Source organism: Saccopteryx leptura, chromosome 8 (genome assembly GCF_036850995.1).
Source record: "Saccopteryx leptura isolate mSacLep1 chromosome 8, mSacLep1_pri_phased_curated, whole genome shotgun sequence".
In the NCBI taxonomy this organism is placed as follows: Eukaryota; Metazoa; Chordata; class Mammalia; order Chiroptera; family Emballonuridae; genus Saccopteryx; species Saccopteryx leptura.
The window spans coordinates 24302498-24323957 of record NC_089510.1 but is presented as its reverse complement, the minus strand read 5'-3'; the positions used below and the strand labels follow the sequence as shown (position 1 = coordinate 24323957).

Here is a 21460-nt window from a genome sequence, read left to right as displayed (position 1 = left end):
TTTTTTAAAAAAAGAAAATTTAGGTGAGAAAGAAGACAGAGTAGAATCTATGTAACATCCCAAAGCTAATAACCCAGAGATAGAAGGAAAAGTTGATAAGAATGCTCAAATATCTTAGGGTTACAGTATATGAAAGGCAGACATTGAAGTCTTACAAAAAGTATAACTATCTGATCAGAAATGCTTAGAAGAGCCCTCTGGTAGGCACTAAAGAGTCACCATCCTGAGCCGATACATCATCTAATGTAAGAACAGGACCATTTATTAGTATTGGTTGTGATATGTAGGTAATGGCAGATGCGCACAGCTGTGTAGTCATCAGAAGAAGGAAATCAAGCTTGTCAGCAGTGCACAGAAACTGTCACTCATTCTCCTTCCACATGTAAGAAGTAATGAGAGAGAAGGCATCATTTAACTTGAAGTATTGCAGAGACTTTGTATTCAGTATTAAACAATAGGGATTGCTTGGGAGTAGGGTATAAGTAGAATCATTTTTGAAACTACCAGGGCAGTGGTTCTGTTATGAAGGAAACCTAGTATCTCTTGATAGTCACACCCTTCTGGAAAATTCTTAGAGGGGAGATAAGTACTAACACTTTACTACAACTTCTGGAAGACTGACTTGTCCAGAACAATATGTCCCCCCCCAAAAAAAAAATGCATTCTGGTCTAATATGTCATGTGTTGTCATGTGTATTGAAGTTACATTATAAACCAAAATAAATGTTTGTATTAATAGCACTTACCTTAAGAGTTCTATCTGCAGAACAGGCAACTTCCTCCTGTGGCTTATCCTACAGGCTGCCTTCTGAGAGTCCGAAGAGAACAGCCAACTCCGATCATTTGAACATGGAGCGTCAACTAACACCTAGGACAAAAGAGGACACATAATGCAAATATGCGCTGAAAACAGAACCTCAGACACAAAGTATATAGGGAAGTGACGTAAAACATGACCAAAAAAGTAGCAAATGACGATATCTCTTTTAAAGCCAAAATACACTGCGGTCAATTCTTCTTTATGACATTTCTTTACTAATATGATACTTTTCAGCAAAATTTTCTGTGCAATTCCAGTGTTTAAAGTTTTTCTGGCAGGGAAGGGAGAGTGGAAATAGGAGGACTAAAAGTCTACTAACATTTCATATTATTGACAATTAAACAAAAACTTTACAAAAGTAACTTGTTTTAAAAAGATATGATGTTTCTGAATTCTCAGCATTTATTTTTAGAAACTAATATTTCAATTTCAGTTTACTAAAATGTTCTCTTTTTCTTCAACTATCATACTCTGGTACAAAATGTTACCTAAATGAGCAATACAAAGCACATGTTTCTGTACTGACCCAAATATCTGATCTTTTCTTAAGTATCTTTAAGAAACCTAAAAATAAAAATATAAACCATTCTGTAATCTCTAATCCCAATGTTACCACTTCCTTTGAACCATGCTGACCATAAAATGAAAACCGCCTCCATGTTTACTTTATCAAAATTTCCCAGGGTACTGAGAAATTGTATCAGCCTCTGTCTGGAAACCAGATGGAAAACAACAAAAAAGCAACAGAACAGTGTTATCATTGGGAGTTCATCAGTTTGTCACAATGTAATAAAAGTACCTTGTCAAACATTTCAGGCTCCGCATCTCCCATTTCTCTGCCATCCAATTCAGACACTTTAATTTCATTTACCAAAGACTGTGGGATGAAAGATTCTAATGTCTGTCTCAGCCACCTCAATCTTAGACTATCATATTCATTACAATGAAGATAACCTAAAGATAAAGAATTAAAGTTTTAAAACAAATGCAATGAAATGGTTAAATTTCTTTTGACTGAATACATTTCATAATGAAATAAATTTATTATGATTATGCAGAAATAGGGCTCAGAGGTAAATTATGATTCTTATCCTCAAAAAAAACAGAAATTTACACACTATATAAAATATTAATAGTTTTGCCTATACAGCTTCTCAGCTCTCAATATTTACCTGTTAACTTTAATTTTGGAGGTGAAAACCTGTCATATACTACCAATACCTCAGTTCACCCCTAAAGCTCTGAAGAGTAAATGACATATTCTATTACACATATAGAGCTCCTGCCAGGACAGAACTCCTTCACTTTAAATAAAGGAAGAATTGCCTGACTTGTGGTGGCAGAGTAGATAGAGCATCAACCTGAACTGCTGAGAACCCATGTTCAAAGCCCTGAAGTTGATGGCTTGAACAGGGGCTCACCAGCTTGAGCGTGGGATCCTAAACATGACCCCATGGTTGCTGGCTTGAGCCCTACGGTCTCTGGCTTGAAGCCCAAGATTACTAACCCTTTGAGTAGTACAAATGTTTATGTATGTCCTCACTCAAATGGTTAACAAAATACTCAGTACTCAAAGGATTAACTTGAGCCCAAGATCATGGCTTGAGCAAGGAGTCCCTGGCTCGGCTGGAGCCCCCCGGTCAAGGCACTTATGAAAAGCAATTAATGAACAACTAAACGTGTCGCAACTATGAGTTGATGCTTCTCATCTCCATTCCTGCCTGTATGCCCCCCCCCCAGCCTTGCGAAAATAAAAAATAAAATAAATAAAGGAAGAATTATGGTGTTGAGGAAAAGGCATGTAAAGTGCTGTTAGCACTATGGTTAGAAAGACACAGGCTCAAATTATGAGCTGTGAGCTGTTGGTAGGTAGCACACCCAGCATGGTTAAGCTAAACAAAGGGATGATTCACGTCTGGGGCAGAACGGAGTGGGACAGCACCAGACTTCATCACGCTAGTCAGAAGGTCACAATTTAGAACATCATGTTTCTAGAATTTTTCCATGTAGTATTTTGAGACCATAGTTGACCATGGGTAACTGAAGTCACAGAAAGAGAAAATGTGGATAAGGTGAAATTACAGAAGGCACTTAGCAAATGGTTTTCTTCCTAATAAATCAATGTTTTGATTTTCCTTTATTTGAATACGTTTTTATTATACTATAAATTATATATAATGTATAATTACATAATGTATATTTAAATGCAAGCATATTTTTAAAAATTCATATTAAATATAAAGGAAACACACCAAAAATTACCTCAAACAATGTCTTCAAATAACTACCATTTAACATTTTGATAAATAACCATACTGTATATCTCTGAGCATATACTGGCATATAAAATTTACATAAATAGAATTATATATTTTTGGTATCTTTTTTTCCACCTCATTCTTCATTTACCCCTGCCAGCAACTGTCCAACTCCTCCATCAAAATGAACATATATAATTTATATACTACCCAGGATTATATTCACACACTTTTCTGCCCCTTACTCTCCACATATGCCAACACTTCAGAGGAAATACCCTTGGGTCAGTGGTAGAGATTGAATTGTAAGGCTGATATGTACTACACAGACTAGAGGTGTCATCTGGATTCAACCATTACCCGTGGTTGGGCATTCCCACTGCTGTCAGCAGTAATAACATTCAATAAACATCTTTGTTTATTTTCATAATGTGTTTTTACTACTAGGGGATAGGACCGGAGGAATGGATAGGGGTTTGGGGATGAAAATTAGTAGTTTTAGTAAATACTAGTGTCCCTCCACCAAACTCCCACTAGAAGTCTGATATGGGATGGGATGTTGTAATGTAATCCCTGACCTCTGACAGTTGAACATCTTTTTATTTGTCTATTCACCATTTGGTTTTACTTTTCTGTCAAGTTCTTATTCTTACTTATCCTTTGCCTTTTCCTATTGCACTATTTTACTTTTCTCATTGACAAGACATATATTATAGATATTAATGCTTTATCTGTCATTTGATTTGTAAATATTTCCTAAACTGTCTTCTGAATTTATCTGAAGTATCTTTTTTTTTTTTTTGTATTTTTCTGAAGCTGGAAACGGGGAGGCAGTCAGACAGAATCCCGCATGCACCCGACCGGGATCCACCCAGCATGCCCACCAGGGGGCGATGCTCTGCCCTCCAGGGCGTCGCTCTGTCGCAGCAACCAGAGCCACTCCAGCGCCTGGGGCAGAGGCCAAGGAGCCATTCCCAGCGCCCAGGCCATCTTTGCTCCAATGGAGCCTTGGCTGCGGGAGGGGAAGAGAGAAACAGAGAGGAAGGAGAGGGGGAGGGGTGGAGAAGCAGATGGGCGCTTCTCCTGTGTGCCCTGGCCGGGAATCGAACCCGGGACTTCCGCACGCCAGGCTGACGCTCTACCACTGAGCCAACCGGCCAGGGCCTGAAGTATCTTTTTTAATATATGTTTCACAATTTTTTATAGTCAGCCATATCACTGTTATACTCTCTAGTTTTTTGGTCTTTTCACCACCAGATTTTCATCTGATTCAACCAACCATTCAAGCAGACCGTATCTGTCATCAACCTCCGCAGGGTAGAACCACAGCCTACCAGGAGGGCGGGTGAGATACCCGTTTTTATGGAAGGCTATCTGACAGTCCACACAGGTGGCAATTCAGGTTCAAAGAGCTGAGACAGTGGGCAGGTGAATGGGCTGTCCTAGCTTAAAAAACTCACATCCCACAGGTGCCAACACCCTTTCTAACAACTCCACAGGCAATTTCCGGGTTCCCCACGAGGGACATGCCCAGTTACAAGAATCAGGAACCAGGAAAGCCCAAAGCACGGCACACCTCTCTACGGCTGGTTTGTTCCTGCTTCCAGCGCACGTGCATTTTACCAACCAGGGCCTTTTTTTTTTTTTAATTTTAAGCAATGTTGCCTGGAAATAGTGATAATCTCTGTCAGGTTACCAGTGAAACAAAGCAAGAGAAGTAACTGAAGGTGAAATTCTAATGTAGAAGGGGCGAAATTTTCGTAAATTCTTTGCTCAAATACATACATGTATGTACAAATGTGTGTGTGTGTGTATATATATATATATATACATGTACTGTATATATAAATATATCTATACATGTTTTTTTCTGATTTCACTCTACAGTTACAAACTTTTGACTCCCATCATCCACTAAATAAAATTCAAACACCTAGCCTTTAATTCAGGGTCTGTAATACTGAAACCTCAACACATTCTTTCAATTTTAACCTCCTACTTCTTGTCAACCTACTCTGTGTTCCATCAAACTGGACTGACTAGTTCATTTCTCCAACATATTTTACCCCAGATGAGAGGTGTTCATGTGTATTGCTTACCATCTTTTCTAAAATCAGGGCTCAAAATTTCTACATGGCAAGAGCTCAGGAGACGCATCTATTTTGTCAGAGAGGGAGGAAGTAGGAAACCAACTTAAAGCTGCATTTGCACAGGTAGGAAATGTTTTGTCTTTACATGTTTGTTTTAGTTTACATGGTTTTCGGAGGATTCACTAATGCAGCTTACGGAGAGATGTCTAAAAGTTCTTGTCTGGTGGAGTCAGGGGAGCACACACTAAGACAGATGTTCACGTTATGGAAGGGGTGCAGTCCCAGGAAAGCGTGAATGAGATGAAGAGGAAGTAAACCACCCCAGGAGGGAGCTTGGGGTTATATTGGGAGCAGGGTTGTATTCAAGCCCGCTATAGCCTTGCTTGGTCACCCAAGCTATGTCCACAGTTTGAAAGTACTGAGCCTGCGCAGAAACTGGGGAACTCAGTGGAGCGGTGAGAAAGAACAATCTGCTGGTTCTTCCTGTCTCCTGCCTTCACCGGTGAATGTCCATCCCAAGTGTTGGTAACTCCCACACACTTAGGCTACCTGGCACTCGAGGCACATGCTACGGGAGCCGGAGTGCCAAGGCAAGGAAGGTGCAGCGGGCGCTCGGGAGCACGCCCGTCAGCCGGCACCCATCCGGGGACTGCTCAGTCCCTGCAGGGGCGGCGCTAGCAGCAGATGCCTGCAGGAAGACCCTGAGCCTGGCTAGGGTTTCTCCGACTGGAAACCATCCAGAGTAGCCCCGGCCCTGGGTGCGCAGTGGGAGGAAATGTGAACCCAACCAATCTGTGTGGTTCAAACCCCCGGGCCAAGACAGCCTTCTGAAGCTACTTCTATCTCCCCCGCTGCTCACCAGGCACTGAGAGCCTCAAAAGCAAAAACCCTGTCTTCTTATCTTCAATTCCATGTCTGCCTTCTTCGGTTTAAATATTTTACATTCGATTTCTATTCTCTTAGTAGTAACTCTAAAAGTTTTAACATGGATATGTAAAAGAAAAATATAAATTAAGTCCATCTTCATCATTTTTCCTGGAAGAATCCTTCCTAAACTAGATGCTACTGTTATATATGTGGGTTTGTTTGGGCTCACAGTTTTTCACTGGACAAAACATCATCATCGGCTTCTATAATCAATGCCTGATCGATTTTCCCGTTTATTTTCCACCTCCGATGCTCTTCATTATTTTGTATCTCCACTCTCCCAACCAGGATAGGGCTCTCCTCTCTCCGGAAGCCCAACCCTCAGAATGGTTGTTGGCAAGCTCTTATGCTCTGTCTAAAAAAAAAATGTCTATTTCGCTTTTGCTCTTCCAAGATCCTTAGGTGACTACAGTTCAGGCTTCAGTCGCCTTTTCTCAGCCCACTGAAAACATCATTTCTTCTCTCAGTCTAAGTGTTGTTCCTTGAAGGTCAAGTGTCCTCTCTGGCTGCAGAGATCTTCTTCATTTTCAGCGTTCTGCAACTTCACTCTGACGGTATCCAGGCTTAGTCATGGTGACTACATTTCAGAGGATCTTTCCCTCCCTCCCCACCCCTGACGTGGAAGAGCTTTCCTTTCAGTCCTCTGAGAGGACAAGTTCTTCCTAGTTTACTTTACAGAAGGGAACAGCACTTTTATGTAACTTATTCCAGTAGATGCTCTACAAAGCAGGCTCTGGCTGTGTCTTCTATTCCTGCATTTTCATGAAGTAATCAAAAATCAACATCTACCTGGCCTGTGGTGGTGCAGTGGATAGAGTGCCGACCTGGAACACTGAGGCTGCCGGTTCAAATCCCGGGCAAGGCACGTATGACGAGTAACCAATTAACAGCTAGAGTGAAGCAACTACTCTTTGTCCCCTTCCCCCTTTCTGTAAAATCAGTAAATTCTTTTTTTTTTTTAACCTACATCTAAACTTTTCAGGTTAAGCAAATGTGCTCAGATCAAAAGCTGGCCCCAATGCTCAATTTACCTTCTACATTCCCCCTACCTCTTAGAATGTGACGAGTATTTGGTAATGATTAATACATTTTAAAAAATGTTCTCTTTCTTTAATATTATATCCTACGTTTTTCTGGTTGTTTTCAGCAGGAGGGTGGTTATGGTACTTGGTCTGTCAAACCTCAGGAAACAGAAGTCGTTTCTGTATCCCTCACGGCTCCACACCTACCACCCACTACATGTGGCCGACTTCATGTGACACATGCCATTATAATAAAAGCACTTTAGCTACTACAACGGATAACCAGGCAGCTCTTCATTAAATTGTAACTTTAGTGAAGATTTTCAATTCAGCATTTTAAAATAGCTTCCAACTAAAATACAGTGGTACCTTGAGATACAAACAGACCAACATAAGAATTTTTTTAGGTAACAAGCTGTGACTCAGTCTGTATTTTTGTTCAAGATCCGAGCAAAATTCCAAGATACGAGTCGTGATTTGGGAAGCTGCTGCTAGTTGGTGCGTTGGTGCATGGGTTCAGTATCAGCAGTTTGATATACAAGTTGACTGACTTACGAGCTCGGTTACAGAACGAATTAAATTCGTATCTCAAGGTACCACTGTATAACTTCATGATAAATTGCTTTGCTTAGAGTATCTTATTTGAATAATCTTAGGTTGATTAAACTTTTAAAAATATATACTATAAAGGTTTCACAACCTAAGTTTCATATATATATATACTAAGTCTAACTACACTGAGATAGAATGGATTTTATGCTTAGATTGTCAATAAGAAAGAAACTAAACAAAATCTTGATATTTTTCATATAAGTAGGGAAGGAGTGAATTTAACAAATTCCTGAAAGAGACATTAAAGCTTTACATTTGTACGTGGCCGTCTTTGGTCCATGAAAAGGAGCTGAAATGAGAAGTTTCATTAATTTATTTTGGTAAACCTAACTTAGAAAAAAAACAGTTCATTTGTTTCAGTTCTGCTAATTATCCCTTGAAGCTATTAGCCATATGTGAATTTTTTTAAACTGAACTTATTGGGTTGACATTGGTTAATAAAATCATATAGGTCTCAGGGATACAATTCTACAATCATACCTCATCTGTATATTGTATTGTGGGTTCACCACCCCAGATCAAATCTCCCTCCATCGTCATTTATAACCCTCTTCCTTCTCCTACTTCTGCCCACCCTTCCGTTCCCTCTGGGAACCACCACACTGTTGTCTACAAGGTTTGTTTTTTCACTCAATCCTTTTACCTCTTACGCCCAACCCCCGTCTGACAGTGGTCGTCTGTCCTCTGTATCTATCGGTCTGTTTCTGTTTTGTTTGTTAGTTTATTTTGTTCATTAGATTCCACATACAGGGGTCAGCCCTCGGGTTACCACATAATCTGTCCCTGGACAGTGAGGTGAAAGGAAGCAGCACTTTGCCGCCCTAGCACTGACTTGTTGGAAATCCACTCAAAGACTCAGAAAGAACACATGACATTGTCCTCCCTGGCCCAGAGACTTGGACGGAAAGACCTGCTCCAGGAGAGAAATCTCCCTGTATTCCCCCAGCCTGATTTGAATTAAGTATGGTGGCCAGGAAGGCTCCCAGCAGGGCCCACTGACTAGGTCACTCCCGTGTCCCACGGACTCTGGGCAGCCTGGAAAGAATCTGTGGGGATGTGTGCTCTGTTCTCCCTCAGCTGTCTGTGAACTGCCTGCTGCCTTTGCAATCTCAGGCCCCGTCCCCTTTCTCCTGTGAAGACAAGGACAATATAAACAAACTCAACAGCCCGAGGGATTTCGGAGTTTCGTATCTCATGACACCCCCTGGCATGCACAACTGTAATCAACTTTGGGCACTGTCTCCTGTTGATCTGTTTATTAACTGGAAAAATAAAGCCTCCCAGAGACTACTCAAAAGTTTTAAATTACATATAAATTTTACATTATATTACTATTGGACAGAAATCCCTTAACATTATGGTCCAATGATTTTAAATGTAAAAAAAAAAAAATTTTTTTATATGTATTTTTTTGTTTCATAGGGATATGACAAGAAAATCAATATAAGGCTCTTAAATATAAAAGGATTAAAAATTTAAAAATCTTTATCATTGTTTCATCAGAATTCATATTGTCTGATAAATTTTTATTACCAAAACGTAATTTTGTTCCCAATTAACTTCTAGGATTAAATAGCTGAGGAAAAAAAATAAATGTTATTTACACCAATTTCTGCTAAAATTTCCATTATCTCCATACTGTCCTGGTTTTCATACTTTCAAAATCTGCAAACTCAGTCTTACATTTCTCCCCATATACTTTAAAAGTACTTTATCCAGATGGACATTTAAAAGCAGTGGATAACCTGACCAGGAGGTGGCGCAGTGGATAGAGCGTGGGACTGGGACGCAGAGGTCCCAGGTTTGAGACCCCGAGGTCGCCAGCTTGAGCGCAGGCTCATCTGGTTTGAGCAAGGCTCACCAGCTTGAGCCCAAGGTCGCTGGCTCGAGCAAGGGGTCACTCGGTGATAGTCACCTAGCCCCCCCCCCCCCCACCAAGGCACATATGAGAAAGCAATCAATGAACAACTAAGGTGCCGCAGCGAAGAAATGATGCTTCTCATCTCTCTCCCTTCCTGTCTGTCCCTATCTTCTCTCTCTCTGTTTCTGTCATCGAAAAAATAAAATAAAAATAAAAGCAGTGGCTAACTGAAGGACAAGCACGCTACCTGGGTACGCACACTGCAGCAGAGCTACCGATTTGCCTCCAGGAGCAGCACAGAGATCCAGAACCTTCTCTCCATCCTGTAACTCCAGAGCCAGCACTGGGAGAAGAGAGGCAGCGTTCAGGAGATAGTACTTTTTTAGGCTTCCAATTTGGTGCCTCTCTGAAGGCATCCGGTCGGGAATTCTGCCAAGGTAACACTTCATTGATTTAGGATAATAGGGTAAAGATCCTTGAAAGAGTGTGTGATAGCCCCTGAAATGTAAATCCTTTTCCAGTTCGAAAGGGTAATTGAATCGGTTCAGAAGGACAGCGTGCTGCCAGCATGATGGAGATGTTAGAATATCCCTAGAAACACAAAAACAAAGTAGTATTACTATAAACACCAATACAATTTTACTTTACTAATCGAGTAAATGTGGTCCTAGTTTTATACTTTACTTACCTGAGATTTTCAGAGCTGAGATCAGTATTACTGAATTTTCTTTTGTCTCAGGCTGATATGACTCCACCTAGCACTTACGATCTTGTCTTTGTATCTTTGATATTTTTTTTGTTCATCATGGAGTTTTTCACTTGTACCAATTTAAGCCATTATAATATTATCGTCGACACTAAATTTTAGGTGCCTCTAAAATTCTGCACTGATGAGGAATGCCTCACTTGCCTCAGCCTAGTCCCTCCCTGCAGAATATCTTGCAAAAAAAAAAAAATACCTCCAAAAGAACAAAAGAAAACAAAAAAACCTGGCCTGCCTTTACATACTTCTAAATCCATCAAAATAGATTTTAGTCAATCACTTTTTTTTTTTAAGTGGAGAGAGAGAAAGCACACACACACAAGAAAAGGGACAGATAGGGACAAACAGGAAGAGAGATGAGCAGCATCAACTTGTGGTTTTGGCACTTTAGTTGTTCTTTGATCGCTTTCTCATATGTGCCTTGACTGGTGTCCCTAGCCGAGCCAGTGACCCCTTGCTCAAGCCAGCAACCTTGGGCTTCAAGTCAGTGAACTTTGGGCTCAAGTCGGCGACCATGGGGTCATGTCTATGATCCCACGCTCAACCCAGCAACCCCGCACTCAAACTGTTGATTTCAGGGTCTCAAACCTGAGTCCTCAGCATCGCAGGCCAATGCTCTATCCACTGTACCACCATCTGGTCAAGCATGTCAATCACTCTTTGCACAAGGAACTGTTCTTTTTTGGAGACAAAATTTTAAACCTGAGACTATTAATATCAGAAGGAAAAGGATTATCATTAAAGCATGGCTGAATTAGAGAGTGTTAGGATTTCCTTCTGAAGATGAAAGCATGGAAAGGTAACTACAGTGAACTCCAGTAACAGTTAATGAGGCCGTCAGTGGCTCGGATGAACAAAACCAAGGATGGCCTCAATTTCACTTAGGGATGTTGCAGGCCCTCACTCCCTCCTCCAACGATTTTATCTTCCTAATTTTTTATTCAGTCCAACAGTTAGATCTCTTGACAATCACAGGTCTACATCAATTGACAGATGATACAGCAGGAAATATTTAATCTATTTATGAACTGACCTTTCTAGCCATTTGGAAGCATCATTAACCATCGTCAATTGACTCACCTTGGAGTTGCCTATGCGAGGGATGGCTGACTGAAAGGTGACGCCTGTGACTTGAAGGGTGCCACGTGAATTTCCACGAGGGGCTTATCTGTGAAACTGCCTTCTCCCTCTGCTGCCCGTTACTCTGATGGCGCACTGGAGGAGCCCGATGCACCCGTCCCAGCCGTTCTGGAGGATGACACTCTTCCTTTAAGTGTGTGCTTCAGGAACTTGAGCATGATGGCGCACTGGAGGAGCCCAGTGTACCCGTTCCAGCCGTTCTGGAGGATGACACTCTTCCTCTAAGCGTGTGCTTCAGGAACTTGAGCATGATGGCGCACTGGAGGAGCCCAGTGTACCCGTTCCAGCCGTTCTGGAGGATGACACTCTTCCTCTAAGCGTGTGCTTCAGGAATTTGAGCATGATGGCGCACTGGAGGAGCCCAGTGTACCCGTTCCAGCCATTCTGGAGGATGACACTCTTCCTCTAAGCGTGTGCTTCAGGAATTTGAGCATGATGGCGCACTGGAGGAGCCCAGTGTACCCATTCCAGCCATTCTGGAGGATGACACTCTTCCTTTAAGCGTGTGCTTCAGGAACTTGAGCATGATGGCGCACTGGAGGAGCCCAGTGTACCCGTTCCAGCCATTCTGGAGGATGACACTCTTCCTTTAAGCGTGTGCTTCAGGAACTTGAGCATGATGGCGCACTGGAGGAACCCAGTGTACCCGTTCCAGCCGTTCTGGAGGATGACACTCTTCCTCTAAGCGTGTGCTTCAGGAATTTGAGCATGATGGCGTACTGGAGGAGCCCAGTGTACCCGTTCCAGCCGTTCTGGAGGATGACACTCTTCCTTTAAGTGTGTGCTTCAGAACTTGAGCATGATGGCGCACTGGAGGAGCCCAGTGTACCCGTTCCAGCCGTTCTGGAGGATGACACTCTTCCTCTAAGTGTGTGCTTCAGGAACTTGAGCATGATGGCGCACTGGAGGAGCCCGATGCGCCCGTTCCAGCCGTTCTGGAGGATGACACTCTTCCTTTACGCGTGTGCTTCAGGAATTTGAGCATGCATCATATGTCTGTAAGTCTGCTGGGCCCTAACCCTGGATTTCTCATTAACAGGTTTTAGGTGAGGCCTGAGATTTTGTATTTCTAATAAATTTTCACCTGCTACTGATACAGTTGACCCCCAAGACCACACTTGGGAACGACTGCATTAAAATGCACCCCAAAGGAAAACCTGTGAACGCCTCTGTGTAAATCTTCTGTCAGCCCACCCTAATCTCACTCTTTAAACTGAGTGAAAATCTGTCCAGGGGTTTGAGTCGTGTCCTAACAGACGGGAGTGGCTTGGCTGACATCTTAGTTAACAAAGGGTAAGAACCTGACAATTAGTTAATATCTGACGGGGCAAATCTCCCTTCTCTTCTTTTTCTTCTTCAAAAATTCCAAAACCAGTTAAAAAGAACTGTAAAATATTTGTGTAGATAGACAGTAACTCTGATCAGGATTATGTTAATCGCACTAAATGTGAGGAAAATTAACATCTTTATTGTATTTCATGTTTCCAACCTAACCACAGCATGTTCTCCATTTAGTCACATTTTCTTTCAGATCCTTTAGCCAAGGTTTTTGTTAATCTTGCATGTTTCCTTTTCGCTTTACTGTAGAAAAGGATTATTAGTTTAGGAACATGACCCCTTTCTGAGTATTGCCCAGTGAGCTGCAGGACGGGGAGGGATTAGCTACAGGACGCAGAGAAAGCAGTTCCAGGGTGCGGGACACAGCACGTGTTCCGGCACGGGTATGAGGGCAGTGCATCCGGGGATAAAAGCAGTCTGCGGTGGCTTACGGCGGACAATTATATGGGTCAAGAATAATCTGATCAAGTTTTATCTTATAAGTGATAGGAAGTCACTGAGACTCTAGGGGGGAGAGCCTTGATAGATTTAAAGACAGGTCTTAATGGCAGAGTAAGGCAAGAATCTTTCAAAATCATTCTACCTCATTCTTTAGCAAGATAAAAAAAAAAGGCTTACTTTGAACAAAAAAATTTTCTGAACCCTCCTTATACCCAGCTCTACTTAACTTCTTGAATTTCCTGGACCAAGTTTTCTTTCTTTAGTCTTTACTAGGTTCAATCTAAGAATAGAAAACAAAACTCTTAATAAAACTAGTGGTTTATTTTTTATTTTTTCATTTATCCAGGGATAAATACTATACCTGGTGCTAGATGAGTCAGGTTAACATCAACTTTATTTTATATATATATAAAGGCTGAGAAAAACCCTCACTTAAATAAGTGGATGAGAATTAAATACATCTTTGTTATAGTAATGTCTCCCTTTTGTTAAAATCCTTTCTGAGTTATAGTCGAAATAACTTAAATGACCTATCATCAAAAATATTTTAAATGAATGACCTGTTAGCTGACAACTCAATTGGGACTCCTTAACTTTTGTTGAAGGCAAAACTTAGATCCTATTTGACCTGTCAAAGAATTTTAGTCATGAGTTATTTATTCCAAAAGCCTTACAATGACATTCCAGTAGTCTCTGGTATGTGGAGGTCTGGACACCCTGCGGAATGCAGTGTGGAAGAGTCAGGACGGAGAAAGTGCGCCCTTCTTTGTAAAGTGGGAGGAAGACGATTATAAAGGGTAGGGTGAGAAAAGAATATTATCCACTTAGGCACATAGGGAAGCAGAGCAATTTCCTGAAAAAGTATGGATGGAACGTGAGGATCTGAAAGTTGACTAGTGTAACCTTGTGCATACACAGCCCTTGAAAAATTGCAGAATGTATTATTTGGACAATGTTATTTATTAATAATATGATTTTCATTCAATTTCTCTGTGACTTTATTCTTTTCTATTCTATTGTCCATTATAACTTCCTATTAATAAAAGGGAAAAATTTTTATCTAGGTATTGCTAAGCACAACTGGTATAACCCTGTAGATTATGAAACCAATTAAATTTTCACGGTTAAAAAAAGAAATCCTTTTTGTTTTATTGCTATTTTGAGCCACAAGAGGGCGCTCATTCAATTATTTTTAAAGTCTGGTTTAGAAATGAAGAATAAATCAATTCATACAAATACACCAAAGTATTTTTCCAGCCATTGTATTTTTATTCTTCAACAATTCTGATGATGAGAATTTCTTCCTACTGTTTCTTGGCATTGTTTCCTCCTTGTCTCTCATAGAAGGGCAATCTATGTCCATGTTTGTACCTCAGATAAGAAGTCCTGAGTGAAGGTCTGCATTTCTGGTGGCAACAAGAGGCTGAAAATCTTGCACACAAGGAGTCCCCTGGAAGGAGCCGTGTGCGCGTGCGCCCAAGGCTGGGCCGACAGACCCGTCACGGCTGCGCACTTGGCAGAAGAAAAGACATGAACTTTCAAGTCATAGGTCTAGACTGGCTGAGACCCCTGGCAGTTTTCCTAACTTCTGACTTTAATCCAAAGGGGTTAACAGTTACTGCACCTCACAGGGATCTTCACAGATTCATGTTGAAAATGTACCTAAAGCCAACACAAGGGACAAAATAAAAACTAAGCTACTAATTCATTCCTGTTTTCCCCAGCTACTTCACTCTCTCCCCCTTCAGACTCTGGTAATGCAATAAATATGTTTCCCTCTAAATGTGAACTGGTGAACTCTGTATACTGAGAACAGTGCCCAAATAAAAAAATATTTACACACTTATATTTTTTCCTATGCTTTCTACAAAGTGCTCACAAAACTGCCAAAGTTTATAAAGACTTCCCATTAATCCTCCCCTCATATATATACATGAGGGCAGAATATATATATATATAATCCATCTTTGTACCTCCCGTGCTTCACGCACGCCTGGTGTATGAACACAGCCTCAACTGTGACTAAGTATATGACTTGCTCAGATCTCAGGGTACTGGTTCTTCAAGACCCTCCCTTGGCACGGAAAAGACAAGCAAGTTACTAAATTACGACAATACAACCTTGAAAGAACTATAACAGTTGTATCAATAATATGCAGTGGAAACACAAAGGACAGAACTAATCAGGCCAAGGGTATATGGGACAGTTTGAAGGAGAAATAGTTATTAACAGTAACAGTCATAAAAATATTGCTAACATAGGCCCTGGCTAGTTGGCTCAGCGGTAGAACATCCACCTGGCGTGTGGAAGTCGTGGGTTCGATTCCTGGCCAGGGCACACAGGAGAAGCGCTTCTCCACCCCTCCCCCTCTCCTTCCTCTCTGTCTCTCTCTTTCCCTTCTGCAGCCAAGGCTCTATTGGAGCAGAGTTGGCCCGGGCGCTGAGGATGGCTCTATGGCCTCTCTGTCTCAGGCGCTAGAATGGCTTTGGTTGCAACAGAGCAATGCCCCAGATGGGCAGAGCATGGCCCCCTGGTGGGCATGCCGGGTGGATCCCGGTCGGGCGCATGCAGGAGTCTGTCTGACTGCCCCCACATATGTCAAACAACATTCTAAGCCCTTTGTGTGTGTGTAAATTTATTTTACCTTCCCAAATAACTATATGAAATAGGTACTATTTGCCCATTTTACAGATAATAGTGAGGCACAGAGATGTTAACTTAGGTTAGTCATATGCTGTAAGACACAGGTGAACTTTGAGCCACATTTTAAGCACTGCAGAGGGAGAAGGTCATTTCGGGCAGAGTCGATAGCATATCCAGTCCCAAAGAGATAAAGGGGCCTGTCTTGTCGTGATAAGATATTTAGTCCCAACATAAGACTGCAAATAACAGGGGAACAAAAGAGGCTTGTGCTCCAGCAGTGACACAATAGAATATGACTGCATTAAGAAACAGTGTGATACAGAGTGGGTAAGACACACTCCCAAGGCTCATCCCAATGTGAGCTGTGTATCACTGAGCAAGTTACTCAAAATCTGTATGCCTTAGCCTTCCTATCTGTGAAAAGGAACTAACAACTACCCCAGAGGGCTGTTCAAAGGATTATGTTACTATTTGTCAAGTTATTAGGACATTGCCCTACAGCCAGTGCCATAAAAGTGCTTGCTAAAAGCAGCAAACACGTGAACACTACAGGTGGGAGACTGCGCAGAGGCGCTGCCGCATATGCCGGGCAGGAAAGGATGAAGACCCAGCTAAGTAGGAGCAGTGGAGACCAAAGGAAATCCAGCTTCGCAGCTCCTCAGGTGGAACCACAGGATTTGGTGGCACTCAGATTCCGCCGGGTCGGGGCAGTGGTGTGCGACAGTACTTAGGGAAGCCCCACGATTACCCGAACTCCTGACACCTGTCGGCTCGGGGTCCCAAGGCCACTTTCCGGGTGACTTATTAGCTAGGAGGACACAAAGAACTGTTATTCTCATGGTTTCTCACAGCAAAGAGATTCAGATTACAATCAGCCTGGGTAAGAGACGCATGCTTCAGAGTAAGAAAAGATCAAAGCAGGAAGCTCCGGCTGCCCGCTCTCCAGTGGAAATACGGACAAGGATAACTGTTCACAGCAAAGATGTGCGATAATATTGATACAAACGGGTCGAGACCTGCCAACCTGAGGCTCACCAGAGCCTTGCTATCTACACTTCACTGGGGCTCAGTCACACAAAGATGACTGACAACCCAAGTGGCTATGCTTTCGTCTGCAGCCCCTCCAGACCTGGAGATCAAAGGCCAGAGGTCAAGCTAATTTCAGGGCCCATAGCCCTCACCAGAAATCAGAATGCTACACTTTCCTGGGCGGCCCAAGCCCCCAGGTAACCAAAGACACTCTTAAGTAAGACTTGCTTAACAGGTCACCTCCGAGGAGCTGAGGACAAATGCCAGACCCGTTTTTGAGTAAGGGTCATTCTTTACTACAAAGGCAGTGAAGGTGTGGGAAAGAAACGAAAACTAGATCCACGGAGATGCCTTCAACTGAGATAAAGGATGAAAGTAGCCACTGGCAACACAGGTTTGGAAAGGAGAAATAATAACATGCTTTTAAATCTGCCTGGTGTAAAACTAAGTGCAGTTACCAGGAAACACTTAGAAGAACGAGGCTGAAGCTTGGGAAGGACTGCACAGCTCAGAATGGCGGTCTACTGAGGGAAGTCCAAAGTCCTGCCATGAAGCACTCACTGAAGGAGACCCAGAGGCAACAGGCAGAGCGGAAACCAACCAGGGTCCACTCCAGCTTGAAAGGGCTGCTTTGAGGGGGACTCCGCAAGAAAGGTTATACAAAACAGTTATCTTCTGCTTTGTAACTGAAAAGTTCCTGTAGTAAGTTGAGTCAATTACTTTCTGGGTAGAACTTAAATACACCCACCTTTCCCTGGGAGTAGATGCTGCGTACTAGATTGCAGACATTATGTCTTGCAAATAAAGTTAAAAAAACAAAAAATATTTGTTCTTTTTTCCCGTGCTCTTTGACAGGCTCACACTACTTTCTAAACTGAGAAAGCCTTCATTTTTCCTATGGCAAATTTAGCACATGTTTATGCAAAACTGAAATTACTATGAAAATCCAAAAACGTAGATGGAGCAAAAGGCACAGCTAATTAAATGGATTTGAGGTTCAATGCCCATTTGGGTTAGGGTCAAATAATTTATAACTCTGAGCACATTAAATATAAAAATAATTCATTAAAGGGTGTGGGTAGCCAGATTACTAAGTCTGAAGACAATATACCGCTTGAAATATGTTTTTAAAAATCATCCATGTGTGCCTAATTCCATCCCAGGTAGGAGAGGCATACAGAAGTTAGCAATGGAAGTTCTTGAACCAGAAAGTCTGGACAGAAATTCCAGCTGCGCCACTTACTAGATGAATTACTTTAGGAAAGGTACTTAAACTCTGGGGAGTTCCCTCCAGTGAAAATGGAAAACGGACTGCGTCAACTGACTCTGAAGATCACACAGAGTTAGTACTGGGTGGCACCTAGTATGTGCTAGATTCAGGGAGTACTGGGGCTGCCAAAGAGTGTAACTATTGAAGGAACAGGGAGTGCTGATATGGCTCCTGTGAGACTGGGAACAAAGAAGGTCAGAGACCCTTATCAGAAGTTTAGGTTTGAAATTCGCCACTAAGCTAAAACCGGCCCCTGTTGCTATGCTGCGTGTGACCTCCCTAGCCAATAGCTAAACTGCCACATCTGCTTCTGTCTATGCTTGCTCACTTAGGATATATAAGGGCTTGGCTGTAAGCTTCAGGGGCGGTTTCCATTTGCAGATCCTGTGGGCACGGTGTCTCCAGACATCTTGGGAGTTCGCCCCTGCGCAGGTTAAACTGGCCAATAAAGTAACATCTTAACTCCTGAAAGTCTCCGACGTTTGTTCTCATACCCGGTGGATGCTACAGTATGCAGCAAGTGTTTTGTTACTGGGTCATTCTGAGTATCTCTGCATACTGAAAACTTCATGAGTTTAATAAAAAATTAAAAATATATATATATATTACACACACACACACACACACTGGGTTTTTGCCCCTAACTATACAAACAGTGCACTCTCTTCCCTCAGGCTAAAATGCCCGGCTCCTTTTGCCTAGGCCCTATCAGGGGTCCCCAAAACACGGCCGCATGTGGCCCCGAGGCCATTTATCCTGCCCCCGCCGCACTTCCAGAAGGGGCACCTCTTTCATTGGTGGTCAGTGAGAGGAGCACTGTATGTGGCAGCCCTCCAATGATCTAAGGGACAGTGAACTGGCCCCCTGTGTAAAAAGTTTGAGGACCCCTGCTGCTGTTAGTCAACAAGACTGGCTTCTCCTCAGGCTTTTGTTGGCACCATCAGTTTCTTAGAGAAGGCCAGGTACTCCTGCTTATTTCTATCAGGATACTTATGCAGAGGTCTATATAGTTTTAACCAACCTCCTCTTCCCTGGTGAACACCAGCCTAACAAAATGAACACAGGGACTGTCTTGCTCAAGGCACAGTGGTTTGCTGTACGGGGAACTTAATGTGAAGGGCCCATAGAGGAACATTCTGACAAAAGGCAAAACTCATCAGACATACAAATCAGACGTCTCTGCCTTACTTCTGTGGGTTAAGTGCTTGTTTCCTATAGTCCATTTAAAGAATCTGCATGTATACGCCTGTGTGCATGCATGAACTTGTGTTCAAAACATAGCCAGTAACTGAAAGGGAAGAAATATGATTACCAAAAGGAACTGTAACTGAGATAAAGCAGTGTTGGCTTGAAAAATCTGTTGTATTAGCTTGTTTCAGAAACTACTCAAATATCTTCTTCACAAGTTTAAAGATTTTTTTTTTCTGTTATAGTATAATTACTTTGTCAGTCTGTTGGGCATTCCTATTTCAAAGATCAAAGCAATTGCTCAAGGCAAGGATATAACAATTTTAGTTTACTATCATTACAAAGTTTTTTTTTATCTCCCCTTTCTATGCTCCTAGGACTTAATCTATTTCCTTCTAGTTCTTCCTTTCTGTAGCCTTGGGAGGAAATGGCTGGCAAGTTTAGATCCCTTTATCTTTTCTCCTCACAGCACCCCTCTCCAAAAGGGTTTCTTCTTCTATCACAAAGCATCAAGAGATGAATTATACTAACCTTACAGTGTTCCAGGAATCTCCAAGTTCTTTGGAATATTGCTTTTCGAAATGATCCAATACAACTTTGCAAATCTGTTTGGCAAGCTTCCTCTCTGATTCTGCTTTCAGCTACGATGATAAGAAAAAAGTTGCTGATGCCCGATGATGTTACAAATTTAGAGACCTTCAAGAGGAGCAGTCTTTTTTCTTAACACGTTAGCTGATTAACTAGTTCTTACAATGGGAGCAGGACTGCACAAATAAGCAAACTGTATTATACCGTACTCTATGTACTTATTTTTAAAAAAATGTTTCTCCTAATGACTACTGCTCAAACAAATGTAAAGCAATGGTAAAAGCAGAAAGCCGACTTAAATAAGTCAAAAGAACAACGTCAAGTTAAATAAGTCACTCTAGATGTTAACGTTAGGGGAAACTAGGTGAAAAGCATCTGGGAAGTCTGTATCATCTTTGCAATATTTTTTAAACGTCGACTCTCCAAAATAAATTTCATTTAGAAGAAAAGTCACTCTGGTTTCCTCGGCAACTTCCTTGCAATTGCTTCGTTTACTCATTCAAGAAAAGCTCATGGGGGCCAGCTAGGGCACGGGCACTGTCCCCAGCGGCCGGGAGAGCAGGGACACAGCAGCACTCCGCTCCCGCCGCACGGAGCCAGCACTGAACGGGGCGCCGGGCGGCACCGAGCTCATTGGGGCCGGGGCCGGGGCGGGGGCTGCAGCGAAACCACCGGCAACGCCCCCAGCCGGAGTTCTGGACCGGGAACGCCCCCAGCCGGAGTTCTGGACCGGGAACGCCCCCAGCCGGAGTTCTGGACCGGGAACGCCCCCAGCCGGAGTTCTGGACCCGGGAAACCCCAGCCGGAGTTCTGGACCGGGAACGCCCCCAGCCGGAGTTCTGGACCCGGGAAACCCCAGCCGGAGTTCTGGACCGGGAACGCCCCCAGCCGGAGTTCTGGACCGGGAACGCCCCCAGCCGGAGTTCTGGACCCGGGGAACCCCAGAAACGCGGCAATCCCTGAATCCCCCCATCCCACCTCCCTCCCTCCCCACGTAGGCCCTTCAAGAAGCGTCCGGTTCGGTCAATGGCGCCGTCTGAGTCTCAGCCCTCACCCGGGTCAACAGCATCTCGCCAGGGCAAACAAACAAGAGGTCTACACCGTCTGACAACTAAAGCGCTAAGGAGCCGAAAGAACAGCCAGACTTGCGCGCTTCGCCAGAATTCCTTTCCTTGCCGTGCTTTTCCGGCTCAACACTCGCGAGATACCTCTAAGCCTGCGTTGTCGAAATCTCGCCAAGAAGGCCTAGATCTCGCGATAGGCAATGGAGCGGTGACTTCTGTCGGGGGCTAGAGGAGGCGGTGTCTACGCCTGGGGGCGTGGCCTGGGCCCTTGGGCGCACGCGCACCGAAACTCACGCTTGGTCTCTGGCTTCTGCGTGCAAGGGACTTCCTCAAAGAATGGGTATCTTTATCACAATTAGGTTTTGTTGCGTGATCGTTGTTTTAAAATATTCTCAGAGGCTCTGC

General features: G+C 42.9%; 1 protein-coding gene across 4 annotated transcripts in view; it reads right to left on the bottom strand.

The window, feature by feature from the left end:
- The window catches only part of NSUN3 (NOP2/Sun RNA methyltransferase 3), a 59169-nt gene extending 37980 nt beyond the window's left edge, over positions 1 to 21189 (bottom strand). For 3 of the 4 annotated variants that reach the window (XR_010746820.1, XM_066347622.1, XM_066347623.1), the window contains exons 1-5: positions 21046 to 21189; positions 19935 to 20044; positions 9838 to 10181; positions 1620 to 1774; positions 747 to 868 (exon numbers count right to left, since the gene is read on the bottom strand). Coding sequence is in view for 3 of the 4 variants with exons in the window: in XM_066347622.1 (XP_066203719.1) it covers positions 747 to 868; positions 1620 to 1774; positions 9838 to 10181; positions 19935 to 20044; positions 21046 to 21060 (746 nt within the window). In the remaining variant the exon portion in view is untranslated. The remainder of the gene's footprint in view (positions 1 to 746; positions 869 to 1619; positions 1775 to 9837; positions 10182 to 19934; positions 20045 to 21045) is intronic. The other variant, XM_066347624.1, reaches the window with a different exon arrangement.
- Positions 21190 to 21460: the final 271 nt, after the last annotated feature.